A 13,825-nucleotide genomic window follows, 5' to 3' on the forward strand; every position below is an offset into this window, starting at 1 on the left:
TGTAAAACCAGATTGGCATCTCCATTGGAGGGAGTGTTACCTGCAACCAGCAAAAAGCACAGCACAAATGCCCCTCTGCAGGTTTTTAGAATGAACTTATGATGGCACCAGTTTGCTCCCATTTCTGTCATGAGTCTCTCTGCTGAATAGCGTTTTCCCTTATATGTCTGTGTAACTGCTGATGGAGATCAATGGGAGATTTGTATTTGTGAAGCCTGCAGGACCACAGATCAATAACACTCTGTCAGTTGGAGGCGGAAGGTACAAAGCAGCCTGCCTCCCTTAGGTGCTACATGGGCTTCTGGAGGGACATGGGCTGGGCTTCAATCTGTCCAGGACTGCCTCCCAAAACCTTAACAGCTGAGGATATTAGGGATAGGCCAGTTACTTTGTTTCCCATATATCATTTTATATATCTTGTAGGTCCCATACCAGGCTCCTCATTCGTTCAGCTGCAATATATTCCGATTCTGCGATTCACTCGTGAGGGCAGAGGAATTGATGGAGCTTCTTTTGAGGATCTTGTTTATGATGTCTTTCCATGTCTTCTTGTACTGATGCCGTAGCAAAGAGTACACAAAAGGGTCTGAAACAGCTTTGCTGTAAGCTAAGCACTTGGAAATGATTCCCCAGTGGGAGTTGATGTGGACCACAGAGGACAATTCAACAAGTCTGTGGAAAGAGGAAGGTTCAAAGAGTGAATATTCACATTAAAGACATGGAGCAACAGCACAACTATAAGCCAAAGACCTTCCTAAAGCCCCGGTTTATTCTTGGAATACTTCAAGAAAACAAAAGAAAGGCATACTCATGAAAATGTAAATGTAATCCTCCACTTACACATTTTTAAGACTGCAAATGTAAATTTGAGGTCTGTTTCACATGGATGGGACTACACAGCTCCTACCAGAGTGTCTTGACCTCCAAACTTCAAGGCATCCTTGACTCTGTATGTTTAGCTGTAATTCTCTGAGGCTGGAAGCAGACCTTGGATGTGTTGCCTCCTAACAGGCTCTCTTACTCATGTTCCTCAATAAATGTAGAATTGAAAGACTTTAGTGCAGCGTGGAATAGCTCCATCAGGAAATGAGACAGTCTTTAAAAAAGCCTATTTATTTGTTATTGGAATATGCCTTCTGCAGTCTAAAAACTGAGTCCAAATCTCTGAGGTAGAACTGGGTTTTCAACTCGTCAGTCTCCCTCAGGCCATCAAGATACTTGATAAACGGGCACCCCTCTCTCTAGAGTAACTGTACCCTTAGCTATTTTTACTGTCTAGTGAACACCATTTTGGGGATCACAAATACTCTGTGGTGAGCAGGTCAACACCTCACAGGAAAAAAAAAGATCATGCAACATCTACTCAAAATCATTTCCTACATAACATATCCTCAACCATTACACTTTTAGGCTCTGTGCCAAAATTTACCCATACAAACAACATGTGTTACTTTCTCTGATGACCCTAGTGTTTTCAGTCCTAAAAAGATCTCTTGTTAGACAGTAACATTTCACTTCATTATTTATTTTCTTCATTTGATGCTTTTGTTTTGTGCATTTTTCTAGTAGTGTGTCATAAGATTACGTTTCTGGCAACTGATAACTCTAAAGGGAATGAAAAGAGTATCATCTCCCCATATATGTTTCCTGATGACTTTCATGCTTATTGTCACCACTGAATCCATCGTGCACAGCAAGTTTAACCGCAAATATTGTAAACCATTTTTTCTGCATAGCCTAGCATGGTTTTCTAAATATTGATACAAAACCATACTTTGAGGACCAAAGTTCAAGACCAGGACACAAAGTTCCATTGCTTGATCACATGGGAGTCATATTCCCCATTAGCTATCTAAAAATCCAGCATCTAGTCTGAATTTGCAGTTCTAGGTCCCCTCTTCAGCATCTGAGAAACCCCCTCACCAGTGCTATCTGGCTTTTCTTAGCCACTCCAGCTCCTGAAGAGATAGTTTGACTCTTTAAACAGTTTGTCTGGGTCATAGGAAAAGCACACAAGGAAGGAAAATTCATCTTTGAGAGACAGCATAATATATCTTGAATTTAAAAACTATGTTTAAAGGCCAAGCATATACACTTGCAACAAATTTAGCAAGGCAAAACTTTTAACTCATTAGGGGATGGAGAGAGGAAAAAGCTTTGTATATTCCTCATACCTGCTCTAACACAGATCACTTTGTACTGGGACAGAGTATATTTAACAGTGACATATTGGTAACTCCACAAGGTTTTCTCTCTGCATGTCTTTGAGCAACACTGAAGGGCAGTTCTGTTCAATATATCTCTACAGCTGTTGAGAAACTATTGATTCTTCTAGAGGACAAACAGCTGCATGTGCTGCTATAGACCTCCACTGTGCAAGGGCAAATAAGACCTTTGCTGAAACTGTCCCCAGCAGCAGGTGCTCTCAAAGCAGCCTGGAAAATACTTCAATTGCTAATGTTTCTTCAGGCAAAGCACCATTTCCGAGGTGCATTCTGCAGCAGCAATGGCAATAGTGTTGGAACTTCAAGCAGTTTAGAGATTAGTCATTTTGTTCCCGTTCCATAAACTTTTACTACATCGTGTTGTTTAAAATAGTACTGGCAGATGGCATGATCCAGTCACTTGAGCATGTAAGTGGGACTAAGAAGTCTTAGTTTGTTGCACTACTGACTCCAAGATTCTGTCTTCTCTCTCCATTCTAGTTTGCCTAGACTGCAAACTCCATGGCAAAAGCTTTGTCTCTTTCTAGATATGTGTGCTAGGCTTAGCACTGTCTGCAGCCAGTGCTGGGGCTTTAGTCATTGTCACAGTATTGGTAATTCTAATACTGATCATAGTTTCATCTGCTTTGCTCTAGCAACTTTTTCACTTTGTGTATCACTTCCACTGGAAGCTGGGTGCACCTGTACAATGATTCTTTTAGGCGCGGTGACATTAGCCAAAACGCTCCTCAGGCTCACAGATGTGTGAGAGATTTGAGGTGACCAGGCTATGTTACATGAACTAGTTGGGAATTGCTCTTGCCCCTCCACTAGTGCTATTTGGCTCAGCTAATCACTGTAAGCAGCTTTGAGATACCAAAGAACAGCCATCTGTCCCACTTCTCTCTTTCATCTCAACTAAACAAATGTTCTTTCAACCCCTTCTTGTAATTCATGGCTGGTATCTTTCTTACAAAGTAGGATCAGAATCCAGACATAATTGTCATTTACTCATGCTGCCAGGTGGTCTCATCTGTTGTATTCTCTCTCATTTAATAAAACGTACCTTATGACACCCACATTATCATGCTCTAAAATAAGAATTTACTATTTGGAAATTAATCATCTACTGAATCATATTTACTTTGTAATCTACCATGAGCCATCTTTGTTGTTCTTTACTTCATATATTTGATGCCTTCTTTGCATTTTGAATTTCATCATGTTAAATTTCATCTGGTTGATTTACTTTTACTGAACGTTTTACAGATGTGAATTTGATCAAACTTAATTAAATTCAGTGGATGCCTCAAACAACCAAAATATGGCAGATTTGTGCCTGAATCTCTGTCAATCAGTTCTATAAGACGTTAACAATCTCCATTTAAAGCAGATCAAATAGACACTTCAGGGTTGCAAGCCTGGACTTGCTAATTTTACCTTCATTGACTGTTCAACTGAGAAGCCTACACTTTTACCAACAGACTTTTAAATATTTTCCTTGATCATGTTTCTAAAGCATCCTTGATATTTACACATTTCACAATTCTTGTGTATTATTTTTGATAGTAAATTACATTTGCAGATATCAAGCAGCAAACACAGAAGCTGTGCAATTCCATTTCATGTACAAACAATTAAATTTCAGTCTTTCAAGGCACATCACATACTTTATTGCCTCTGAAAGAGGGTTTTGTTTCTCGTTTATGAGGGAAATTATATGCATAGCTTCAATTTTCTTGAAATGCTTGAGCCAGAAAGAAGACATTTTCAGTGAAGGAGCATTAATATTTCAGTGCTACCTGTAAATTAAATTCTACAGTATCAGCTACATAATTTCCTATCTTGCTTTCATAAGCCACTCTTCTACTGTCTGGTCTTCAATACATTTTTGTTTCAAAGCTAGGAGATATTTTACTGTGATACTCGACACTTGATACTTCGATATGGATCAAAGTATTTTGGAAACGTATAATTCTGTAGAGCATGTCATGTCACGTGGCTATCCAATTATTTTATATCACTTTCAGTAAACAAATGAGAATGTTATGTTGAAGATTAAGACCTTGATCTCTTGTGCAGATAATACACACCGAAAACCCTTTAGATACACATGCAGTTAATCACTACAGTAAAATATTTTCATGAACACGTACATGTCAGCTGGAAGGCTCCTACAATAGCAAAATATCTGTTATGCATTACATAAACCTAAGAACTTAACTGAGTTATGGAGAAAATCCTGCATAAACGAGAGTCTCAAAGCTGGCAGTACATTTGGAGCTGGTAGATGATGCAGTTCTCACACTAAGAAACTCAGTCCTTTCCCCAAGGATTTGTATCAGCTCTTTAAGCTTGCATTCCTAACATTTCTGTTAGTGTCTAATTCAGATTCTTTTTTTCCCCACACAATCCTATAATATCAGAATTACACTTTAGGTGTTTCTATTGTGTTATTGATATGAATAAGCTGACCATGAATTCTATCTTGATGTTGATTTTACTTTATTTTCACTTTATTGCTTGGTAGACTGAATTCTTTGTAGGCTGTCTTGCAAGTGAAAAAGCCCTATTTTAGTGATTGTTTCTCGATACAAAAAATGGCATCACAATGATCATTATCTCATTTATTCTTAGCCAGTTTTGCCTCTTGAGTGGTGCATGTATTACAACCATACAGCCTCTGAGAGGAGGCAGTACCGCTTTTGGACTTCTGTAGCTAGACCTGCAAATCCTGGAAATCATTGTTTTTAGTTGTTCCTGCTCCCCAGAGTTGCAAGAATCATCACCCAACACAGAGATATGGGGGGAGCAAACAGGACTGGCCAGCTGGTACCTGGTTTTTTTCACCCAGGAGGAAAATATCTCTACCTGACATCAGCTGAAGCTTTTGATGATGACTAAAAGGCCACTTTCTTCAAATGTGTCAACCTAACATTGCATGGGAAAATCATGCATTTATATGCACAGACAGGCAGGAACATAACTTGCAGAAGAGTTCTGAAGCTGCGTCTACCTGAGCAGGATCTGCATGCAGAGGGCAGGTAACCAATTTACAAGCACAGTTATAGTTTGCCAACCCTTGTCCCCCAGAGATGATACAAGAGAATTTTAATCCTCTGCCTGTTCCACCATCTTCGTCTGTAACCTGAGAACTGGGGCTATGAACTTCTTTCTGATATTCCTTCAGGATTTTTAATTTAAGGCCAATTTCCTTATGCATTGAAAGCACTTATTAACTTTCATATGCAAAGTTCTGTATTTCAATGTGAAATGCCTGGAGTTGGAAATGAATATTAGAAATTGGTATGAGTTACTTTAATTTTTCTTATGAAAAAGCTACTTGCAGAAAGTGTTTTGAATAATGTTATTTAATTGCATAATGACAAATATAGCAGTAATAAAATATTTACAAACCAAAAAACAAGCTATGCCTAGAAATATGGGGTAACGCAGCTGTCATATAGGTACAGTGGAAACACTGAATCAAAAAAGAATCAAATTCTACTTAAGGTCAGCTACTGAACTGATTAGAAGGGCATTTTCTTCATAAAAGAGGTGCCTAAACTGATTTTCTACCTTAATGTAGTCTGAAAAACTCTGGTTTACCTAGAGAAGGATTTATCTGGTCAGGGTTATAAGCACAACTCCTTGGTTGGTTCATGGAATTGCTAGAGACAACTGTTTGGTTTTAGTGTGTAAGCAGAAAGATGTTTTATAGTAAAAACTTGTGATTTGCTGCTTTCACACCTCAGTTCCTGAAGTACTTAAAAGCATGTTTAATTTAAGCATATTGCTGATTAGAGCTGGTTGTCCAAGTGAGAAGCTGAGCAACAGACTTTGTCAACTGTTCTGTTCTGTCTTGAACTGATTGACTGCCTCTATCTCTGCCTCTATCTGCAAAGTACTGGACATGGTCCAGAAAATGGTACTTGCTTACATAATTAAGCTCAAAAGCCTCCTAATCCCCTTAACTTCAGCACCCTTAGCCATATATATGAGGCATAGGGAAGTCCTCGAAGAGTACCATGTCCAGCAAAGTCTCTCAAATAACTAAAGAGGGAATTCCATCCCTGGCAGTGTTCAAGGCCAGGTTGGACACAGGGACTTGGAGCAATCTGCTCTAATAGGAAGTGTCCCTGCCCATGGCAGGGGGTTGGAACTGGGTGAGCTTTAAGGTCCCTTCCAACACAAACCATTCTAGAATTTTTTGATTCCGTAATTCCCCGTAGCTTGTTGAGCAGCAATCCCCCTACATGTTTCAGAACTGAAAAGACCAGGAAAACGATAGCCTTTACCCCCATGCAGGCAAGCTTCTTCATGCATTCAGGATCCCACATTTTGACTCTTCTCATCATCAATCTCTGACAAAACTATTAGTCCTCACCAGAATGAAAAATAACATTTAAATGGCCCTTGTATGGACTAAAGGGAACAGGCTAAAGACTTTTCTAAAACCCCTCTTCTGTATCTCGAGGCTACTGGAACACAAATTAGGATGCCAGGGTTAAGAGGAGGTGAGGAGATGGTGCCTGTTTGCTGAGCTGAGATGCCTATGGAGGAGCACAAAAATACTTCTGACAGTTCTGGTTAGAGCACTCGGTGTCACTCAGGATGAAGCTGACAGCTATTCTGAGACTGTGACAATTTTCATTACGTTCAGAGACCCAGCATAACATGAAAATTAACCATTTGTAATGCAACAAATACTTCAATATCCTATAGCCTGAGAACTAAGGCTAAATGTCCGTAATCATGAATCCTCTCATACCCTTTTAGAGTGTTGTGGCACAGAGTGTCTTAGTGTGACTGCTGAGTAAAAGTGAAGGCAAATCTTGCAACATTGTTATAAATGAACAGCTTGAATTAATTGCCTATTATTATCATGAACATAAAACCAACTTGACCTGCAGGTTTCCATTTCTACCAAGAGATTAAAAGACTTTCTTGTGAACTGTTTTGTTAGAGATAGAAGTTCACGATATTCCGAATTGGAAAAAGTTGGGGTTGGCACATGCCCACTTATATTGAGTCTTAATTCAGCTTTTTTAGTGATTGTTTATGATGGATCTGAGTTTGGCTGAAGTCAGCCCCAATAATTTCTATTTGATATCATTGGAATAAGAGATACTTTAAAAATGTTCTTTTTTTCCTCTGTTCTTCATAGCAGCATTTCGGTTTTTCCAGAGTCTTTTAATAAGGAATGCAAGTTGTAAATTTCCTTCAACAACTAGATAACACTTTTCTGGATATGCTCACTTTCTAATACTTTATGTTTCATAGGAGTAATTTTGTGTTTCCCACAGGAGCCATTCACAAAGATAAACTAGCAGATAGATAGACATCTGACCATAAATCACAGGATTTTTCTTTAGCCATAGAACAGAACAGCTTTGATACTTGATGTTTATGACTAATAAACTCTATCCAGCCAGACGAAACTATCATTTAAGTCTGTGGACCATGTTCTCACCTCAGCTGGATCTTGTTGACCAGATTTTTAGAGTCTGACCTATTCAGACAACTATCTCCCTCTGAACCAGGGTGGGAATCTGAAAAAAGCCTGAAAAATCCCATGGACTGACTTCCTAAATTAAATTACTCCCATGCAACCAACATATTAACTGGGCTGATGGGGCAGAATTTGGTCCATGGACTGGAGCAGGATTGTATCACATAAGCACTATGGCATTTTACATAGCTTTTTTTATCTCAGTAAATGCAGTCTCTGTCATAGGAGTTGAAATAGTGCACAACATTTTTACAGGAGACTTGAATCATATTCTGGTTTAGAGTACCCTACTTCTCTGAGAAAAGAGTGCATCTCAGTACTCTTTTCCAGTATGTAGGTTCACACTTACCTTGTAATTACATAAGGTGCAAAACAAAGTATGAAAGTACCGATAAAGGTACTTATTTTCTTTGTTGCTCGCTGCCTCCTCCTCTTTTGTTCTTCTAGACAACGCTCTCTTACACTGTGTGACATTCAACACAAACAAGAACATGAATCATGATATCAGGTAGCAGATTTTAATGGCTTTACTTATGGAATTACGGAAATCAATCTTTCCAGGAACTGTTGTAATAACATAAGTCAATACAGGTGCACTGCATTTATGTGAGGCAATACCAAGTATAAATGCATTGTATGATCATCTTACTCTCCAAAAACAGTCACCGAGAAATACATGATTATATATTCATATGCATACACCCCCATCATATAGGTTTATATATAGTCAAAGTGGTGGAATTCAGCCTTGAATTCAGTTGCAGCTCCGTTTTGAATTACTGTAAGCTGTATTTTTGACCCAGTGTTTGCCTCATGATACTCAGAGACTTGGAAAATATCCAGAGAGGGGTAGGCAGCATGCTACTTCCCTAGAAACAGCAATTCCAACATCACTACCTTAGATAGGAGAAACTTCCCAGCAAGATAAGCAATAAAATCATAACAGGGAAAAATCATGATCTGAACCCAATGTTGGAGCACTCACTGTATCCCATAGCTGTGAACCATGTAGCCGTAAATCTTTTGTGCAGCTCTGCACAGATGCTATGCTGAATGCTCTGCAAAGCTGGGAATTGTAATAAATCCACAGCACTGAAATACTCTGTTCACCTCACACCAGTCTTGATTCCCACCTAAACAGATACAGATTAGTCACACCCTGTGGTTTCTCCCTTCCTGTGGCATTTTAGGACAAGAGTTACTCTTCTTGTTTTCACACCGGGCCACCTGAAAGCTGCTAAGGACTTTGGTCTGCCAGTGGGGTGGTGGGAACATAGGGCTGAGACCATGCTTCCATTGCAGGAAATCGCCTGCAGAATCAGCTTACTAAAAGAGTAATAACATCAAAGCCCATCCTCCTCCTCTACCTGCTTGTGTAACTCCTGTGCTCACTGTGCATTTTGAGGGAAATGGATGGGTTACTGTCTTCGCCAGGTGGCTAGGTTGGATGGGCAGCACTGGTTGTGTCTCCCAGAGCACCAGGGCCATCTGTACCTGAGCAAATCCCTTTGGGAAAAGGCAAAACCTAAAGCCAGACTGCAGTCCTGAAATCCCCCTCTATGCACATAGCAATGCTGCTACGTCTTAACTCATTGCATAGATCTGGTGGTAAGACAATCACACCTTGGGCAAACTGAATGGCCTTGCCTCTGTGCTGTATTTTGTAACTGCTTAGCATCAATCTCCATTTTTATTATAAATTTATAACTGATGACTCACTGTCAGATTCCACACTTACTTACATATATTAATAGCTGAGAGATTATGTCCATACCCTTACGTTATTTGCTGTATCTATATATGTTTGATCATCATCTAAACACGTTCTGTCCTGAGGATCTCAGTGTGCTTCATTGATGCCTGTGACAGTGAGTCTTACATTACTTTTTGGTTCTGGTAGAGAAAATGTGTTTCCTTTGCTCTGTTTTATATATGGTATATAATGGTATACATTGCCAGTACCCAGAGCTGTTATCATGATATGCAAAATGAAATAAATTCTGGAGGAAAAGTTTGTTCTCCTAGAAATAGCAAATTGTCTTCCTGTCAAAGAATATGCCTAAGTAGAATGAAAACACATCTAAATGTGTTACATGTTCTATGTCTGAGTTATTTGCAGCTAGAAATGACAGCTCAGAAGGAAAAAAAATCCACCTTTTCAAGACAACCTATATGCTTTCAGCTCTGCAAGAGCTAGAGAACTTGGAGTATTTTTAGGTGCAGACAGATGATCTTTGACAGCTTAACCTGTGTTATTAAATTCATAGTATCTCAGGCACACACTGATGTAGGAAAAGAAATCTCCGAAGTAGCTTAAATTGGGGGAGTGTTAAGGTGTAAAGGTGGCATGTTTTTGCCTCTAACAGTTTCCCCAGTTACATGTTTTCCTTCCTGGCACATAGACAGCTGTCTTTGAATCCTGGAGCTCACACATGACTTGGGAATTCCTGATACACTTCAACCAGTTTCTTTTGTCCAACCTTTCCAGGTGTAGCTAATAAATACCACATCACAGAGGAAGGTATTTTATCTCCCTTCTCCATATAGACAAAGTATGCGGATGAGTGCTCTGCTTTTGCACACACTTTCATGAACTAAGATAAGAACTTATACGTGAGTTCCAGTAATGACACTAGTAATAGAAATAGATTATTGACTAAGCTTTTGTTTAAAGATCTTAATATCCTGGAAAATCTTAGAAATATCTCTTTGAAGGTTTGGTATTTTAAACAACGTTTATGAGATACTGGACCTTAAGATGCATAGAGCTGAATACACCAAAAAGATGGTATAGATAATTGGAGTGAAGAAACACATGGGTTAAGTACTTAAGTGAGGTCTTGCCCAAACCTCTCACAATACCTGTGATATCTTGGTCTTAAGAACAAAGTCAAGAAAAAAGCAGTATCCAGTAAAAATGCCTAAGTTAACTTGAAAGGGCATGTGCCCTCAACATTCACATGAATCTCTGTGGTATTTAGAGGTTTCCTGTGTACTCGCCTTGAATGATCTTCAGAAGATCACTCGTGTCTCTCCAAGTCACAGGTAATAAAGCCATCTGCCATAATGCCTGTCTCTAGACCCCCTTGGGGGTGGATTCTGAGTCATAGGAAGCTGAAAATTGCCTGTACACATTTCTCAGCTTTGAAACTAGACCGTGCAAAGAGCCAGAGAAGTCAGGGCAGTCTAAGGTGGGATTACAAACTTTGTTCTCTCATGTGCATTCTCCCAGCATTCGTGTCTATGCTGTTAGGTACTATGGGAAACACTGAAACTGCCTGTATATATTCCATTTATGTAATTCAAATGATGCTGTTGCTCTGTCAGAGCTTTAGGAACATCACTGACTTCTCCAGGAGACCTTCAGCCTTTGTGTAGCTCTCAGAAGAGGGAAGGCAATCTGAGGTCTAGCTGTTTTAGCAGCAGTGGCTGTCCCCAGTTATGGAAGCACCACCATAGGTCATACCAGCCACCATTTCTGTAGTCTAAAAAAGAAGGTAAAACTCTCCTTTCTTAGAGAGAGGCATCAGAATAACCTGATGTGAGAAATCAATAAATTAGTAATACAGGTAACTCACAGCAAAGTGCCTGCACAACTCTGCCTCCTCCGAAGAAAGGAGATATCATTCCCACAGCCCCATTGAATCCACCCCTCTGTGAGATGATTGCAAAATGCCCAACCACCCTCAAATTAACCTAGATCAGAAAAAATGCAGAGGAGAAGAAATAGCATTGGGATCTTTGTCCTTTTCCTAAGCTTTGCTGTGCAGTCCAGGCATACTTTAAGCATTAAGCATAACGATTGCTATTTCAAATAGCCCTGGTAGGTTTATGGCACTGTCAGGGAGTAACCATCACATCTCGTAGTGCGTGCAGGAGCTAAGACCAGTCGAGGCACAGTTTAGCAACCAGACAGCACGTAGGACAGGAGGGTGTTTTTTCCTCTATGTGACTTGGTGAATAAGGGAAGATTTATACATGTGTTTCTCAAAAACAGTTACAGGAGTTGCCCAAAGTTCTGCTCTGCATTCTTGGTCAAGAGAAAGATCAAACAGCTTAAGTGGAGAATTTTGAGCAAATGTTCCTGTTCCTCTAACAGTGTGCTGTCCTGCCCTGATCCTTTCAGATTTATTTGTTTTAGGCTTAGGAATCCCCAAAATATGACCCTTTTTTTGAGGACAGCCACATGTGCTTTCAGTCCTGAAACTCTGCTCCTGGCTGGCTGCTAATAGAGGGAGCTGGCATTTGCCTCCAGTTTGCAGAGTAAAGGACATCAAGGAGGGGGTCAGGTGGGATGTCTGGCTTGGGACTGCTCTCTTTGACTGCTCTCAGCTTTCCTCAGCTGCAGGCAGACGTCTGTCCCCGTATCAGACACCAAATCTGCATCCCTTCCAGATCCAGACATACCTATTCTTGCAAGATTTATAGTTTGTGCCTAATCCCTGATGTGACTCTTGAACAGCATCCCAGCACACGCTCATTCCCATTCAGAGCTTGCCTTCAACCTCTTTATCCTCCCAGCCCCTGGAGACTTTTCTCCTCCTCCATCTAGGCATAAAGGGCTTGCTTAAAGACTCTCATTTGACATGAACTTTATACTTCCCTTGGCTGTCATATTAATATTGCTATTAAGTCTCTCACTTAGATTTAAGTATAGCCACCTGAGTGTATGCATTTTGCAGATGTTATTCCCTGACAATTCTGCCCTCAGGAAAGAGAAAGTTGCAGAGAGAACAGCAATAGGGAAACTGCTGGGTGAAGGAGCTTCCCATCAGAACTCCAACTGGAGAGACATGTGCAGCCTCTGCCTGTTTCCTCTTAGGGATCCAGCATCATTTTGGGCTGACAGTGCCAAAAAATTACCGACTGCTAAATCATCTTCGGAGACAAATGGCAGTGATCTGATCACTGTCTCAAAGGGAAGTGCATGCTCAGCCAAAACTGCCCGTTTATTTGCTCTCCCCCCAAAACAAGCCCTTAACCATAACAAAAAGAGTTGCTTCTGCAACCAGAGAAACAAACACCAGTAAAAGAAACATGCAGAATAGAAACTGACAAGAAGGATGCTATTTTCTCCCCCTGCCCATCCCCTGCTGTGACACAGATCAGACTGCATTTAACATAACAGTGAACCCTGTCCTCGCTTCCTCTGCAATGAAGGGTTCACTTGCTAAACACACTGGCACCTTACCTGGGATGGATGTCCACAAGCAGCACCAGCGTCTGCATAGTGATCACGTCAATCCGCTTACAGTGAAACCGTGCCACCTTCAGCACTTTTAGATATGTGAAACACAGGACTATAAGGGAGAGGAGGAAGCTGAGGGTGTGAAAGACCACAGTGAAAATCACAAACTGTGTCCTATCCTCTGGTCTCTTGTTGTACAGGGTGCAGGAGGCATAGAGGTGATGGAAACCCACCCAGGAGAGAGAAGCTGCCACTATCGGGAACGACACCGAGTGCAACCACGTGTAGCTCAATATGAGAGCAGCATCTCTGTACCTCATTTTGGAGTGATAACTTAGAGGGAAGACCACAGCAATCCACCTGTCAATGCTCAAAGCTGCCATGCTCAACATGGAGTTCGTGGTGAGGAAAGTCTCCAGGAAACCCACAATGTGGCAGATCTGATCTCCTCCTGGTTGACTCTTGTAAATGATCCCAGCCAAGGTCAGGGGCATGTTCGAAACAGTCATCAACAGGTTGCAGAAGGTGAGGTTGAGGATGAACAATCCTGGGACCTGCTTGCGGATGTCAGCGCTGTACAGGAAGCACATCAGCACCAGCACATTGGCCAGCAGGGCCACGAGCATCAGCACCACCACCACGAAAGCCAGGATCACCTCCCAGATGCTCATGGTGCGTCCAGTCACAGGAGGGACATCTCCGAAACTGCTCTGCGCCGGCACCCGGGGAGCATGGTGCGAGGGGCACCCACCTCACTCTCTTCCCCAGCCTGCTCACACTCTTGCATGCCCTCCGTATTTTTAGAAGAGCTGCAGTTTTTGTCTCCAACCTCCCCCTCCTCGCTGCTCCTTTCCACGTCAACGCTTTCCGAGATGTGCACAAAAGCACTGGGAATGCCCCTCAAACTGCAAGGAGGGCTTA

At 41.0% G+C, this 13,825-nt stretch overlaps 1 protein-coding gene across 1 annotated transcript; it reads right to left on the reverse strand.

The window, feature by feature from the left end:
* Positions 1–440: 440 nt before the first annotated feature.
* GPR26 (G protein-coupled receptor 26) lies at positions 441–13,575 on the reverse strand. Its single transcript, XM_010015829.1, has 3 exons — positions 12,908–13,575; positions 8,066–8,179; positions 441–672 (listed from the first exon to the last, which is right to left on the reverse strand). The coding sequence occupies exons 1-3, from the start codon at positions 13,573–13,575 to the stop codon at positions 441–443; spliced, it is 1,014 nt and encodes a 337-aa protein (XP_010014131.1).
* Between the last annotated feature and the right edge of the window lie 250 nt (positions 13,576–13,825).

The sequence above is a fragment of the Nestor notabilis genome, unplaced genomic scaffold, assembly GCF_000696875.1.
Source record: "Nestor notabilis isolate BGI_N333 unplaced genomic scaffold, ASM69687v1 scaffold86, whole genome shotgun sequence".
Taxonomy (NCBI): Eukaryota; Metazoa; Chordata; class Aves; order Psittaciformes; family Psittacidae; genus Nestor; species Nestor notabilis.

Excerpts from the sequence above, each read along its gene's own strand:
- GPR26 (XM_010015829.1), bottom strand. The coding sequence starts at position 13,575 with ATGAGCATCTGGGAGGTGATCCTGGCTTTCGTGGTGGTGGTGCTGATG. Across the intron at positions 8,180-12,907 it reads CTTGTGGACATCCATCCCAG|TGTAAGAGAGCGTTGTCTAG; the intron begins GTAAGGTGCCAG and ends AATGTCACACAG. Across the intron at positions 673-8,065 it reads GCACCTTATGTAATTACAAG|ACTTGTTGAATTGTCCTCTG; the intron begins GTAAGTGTGAAC and ends CTCTTTCCACAG.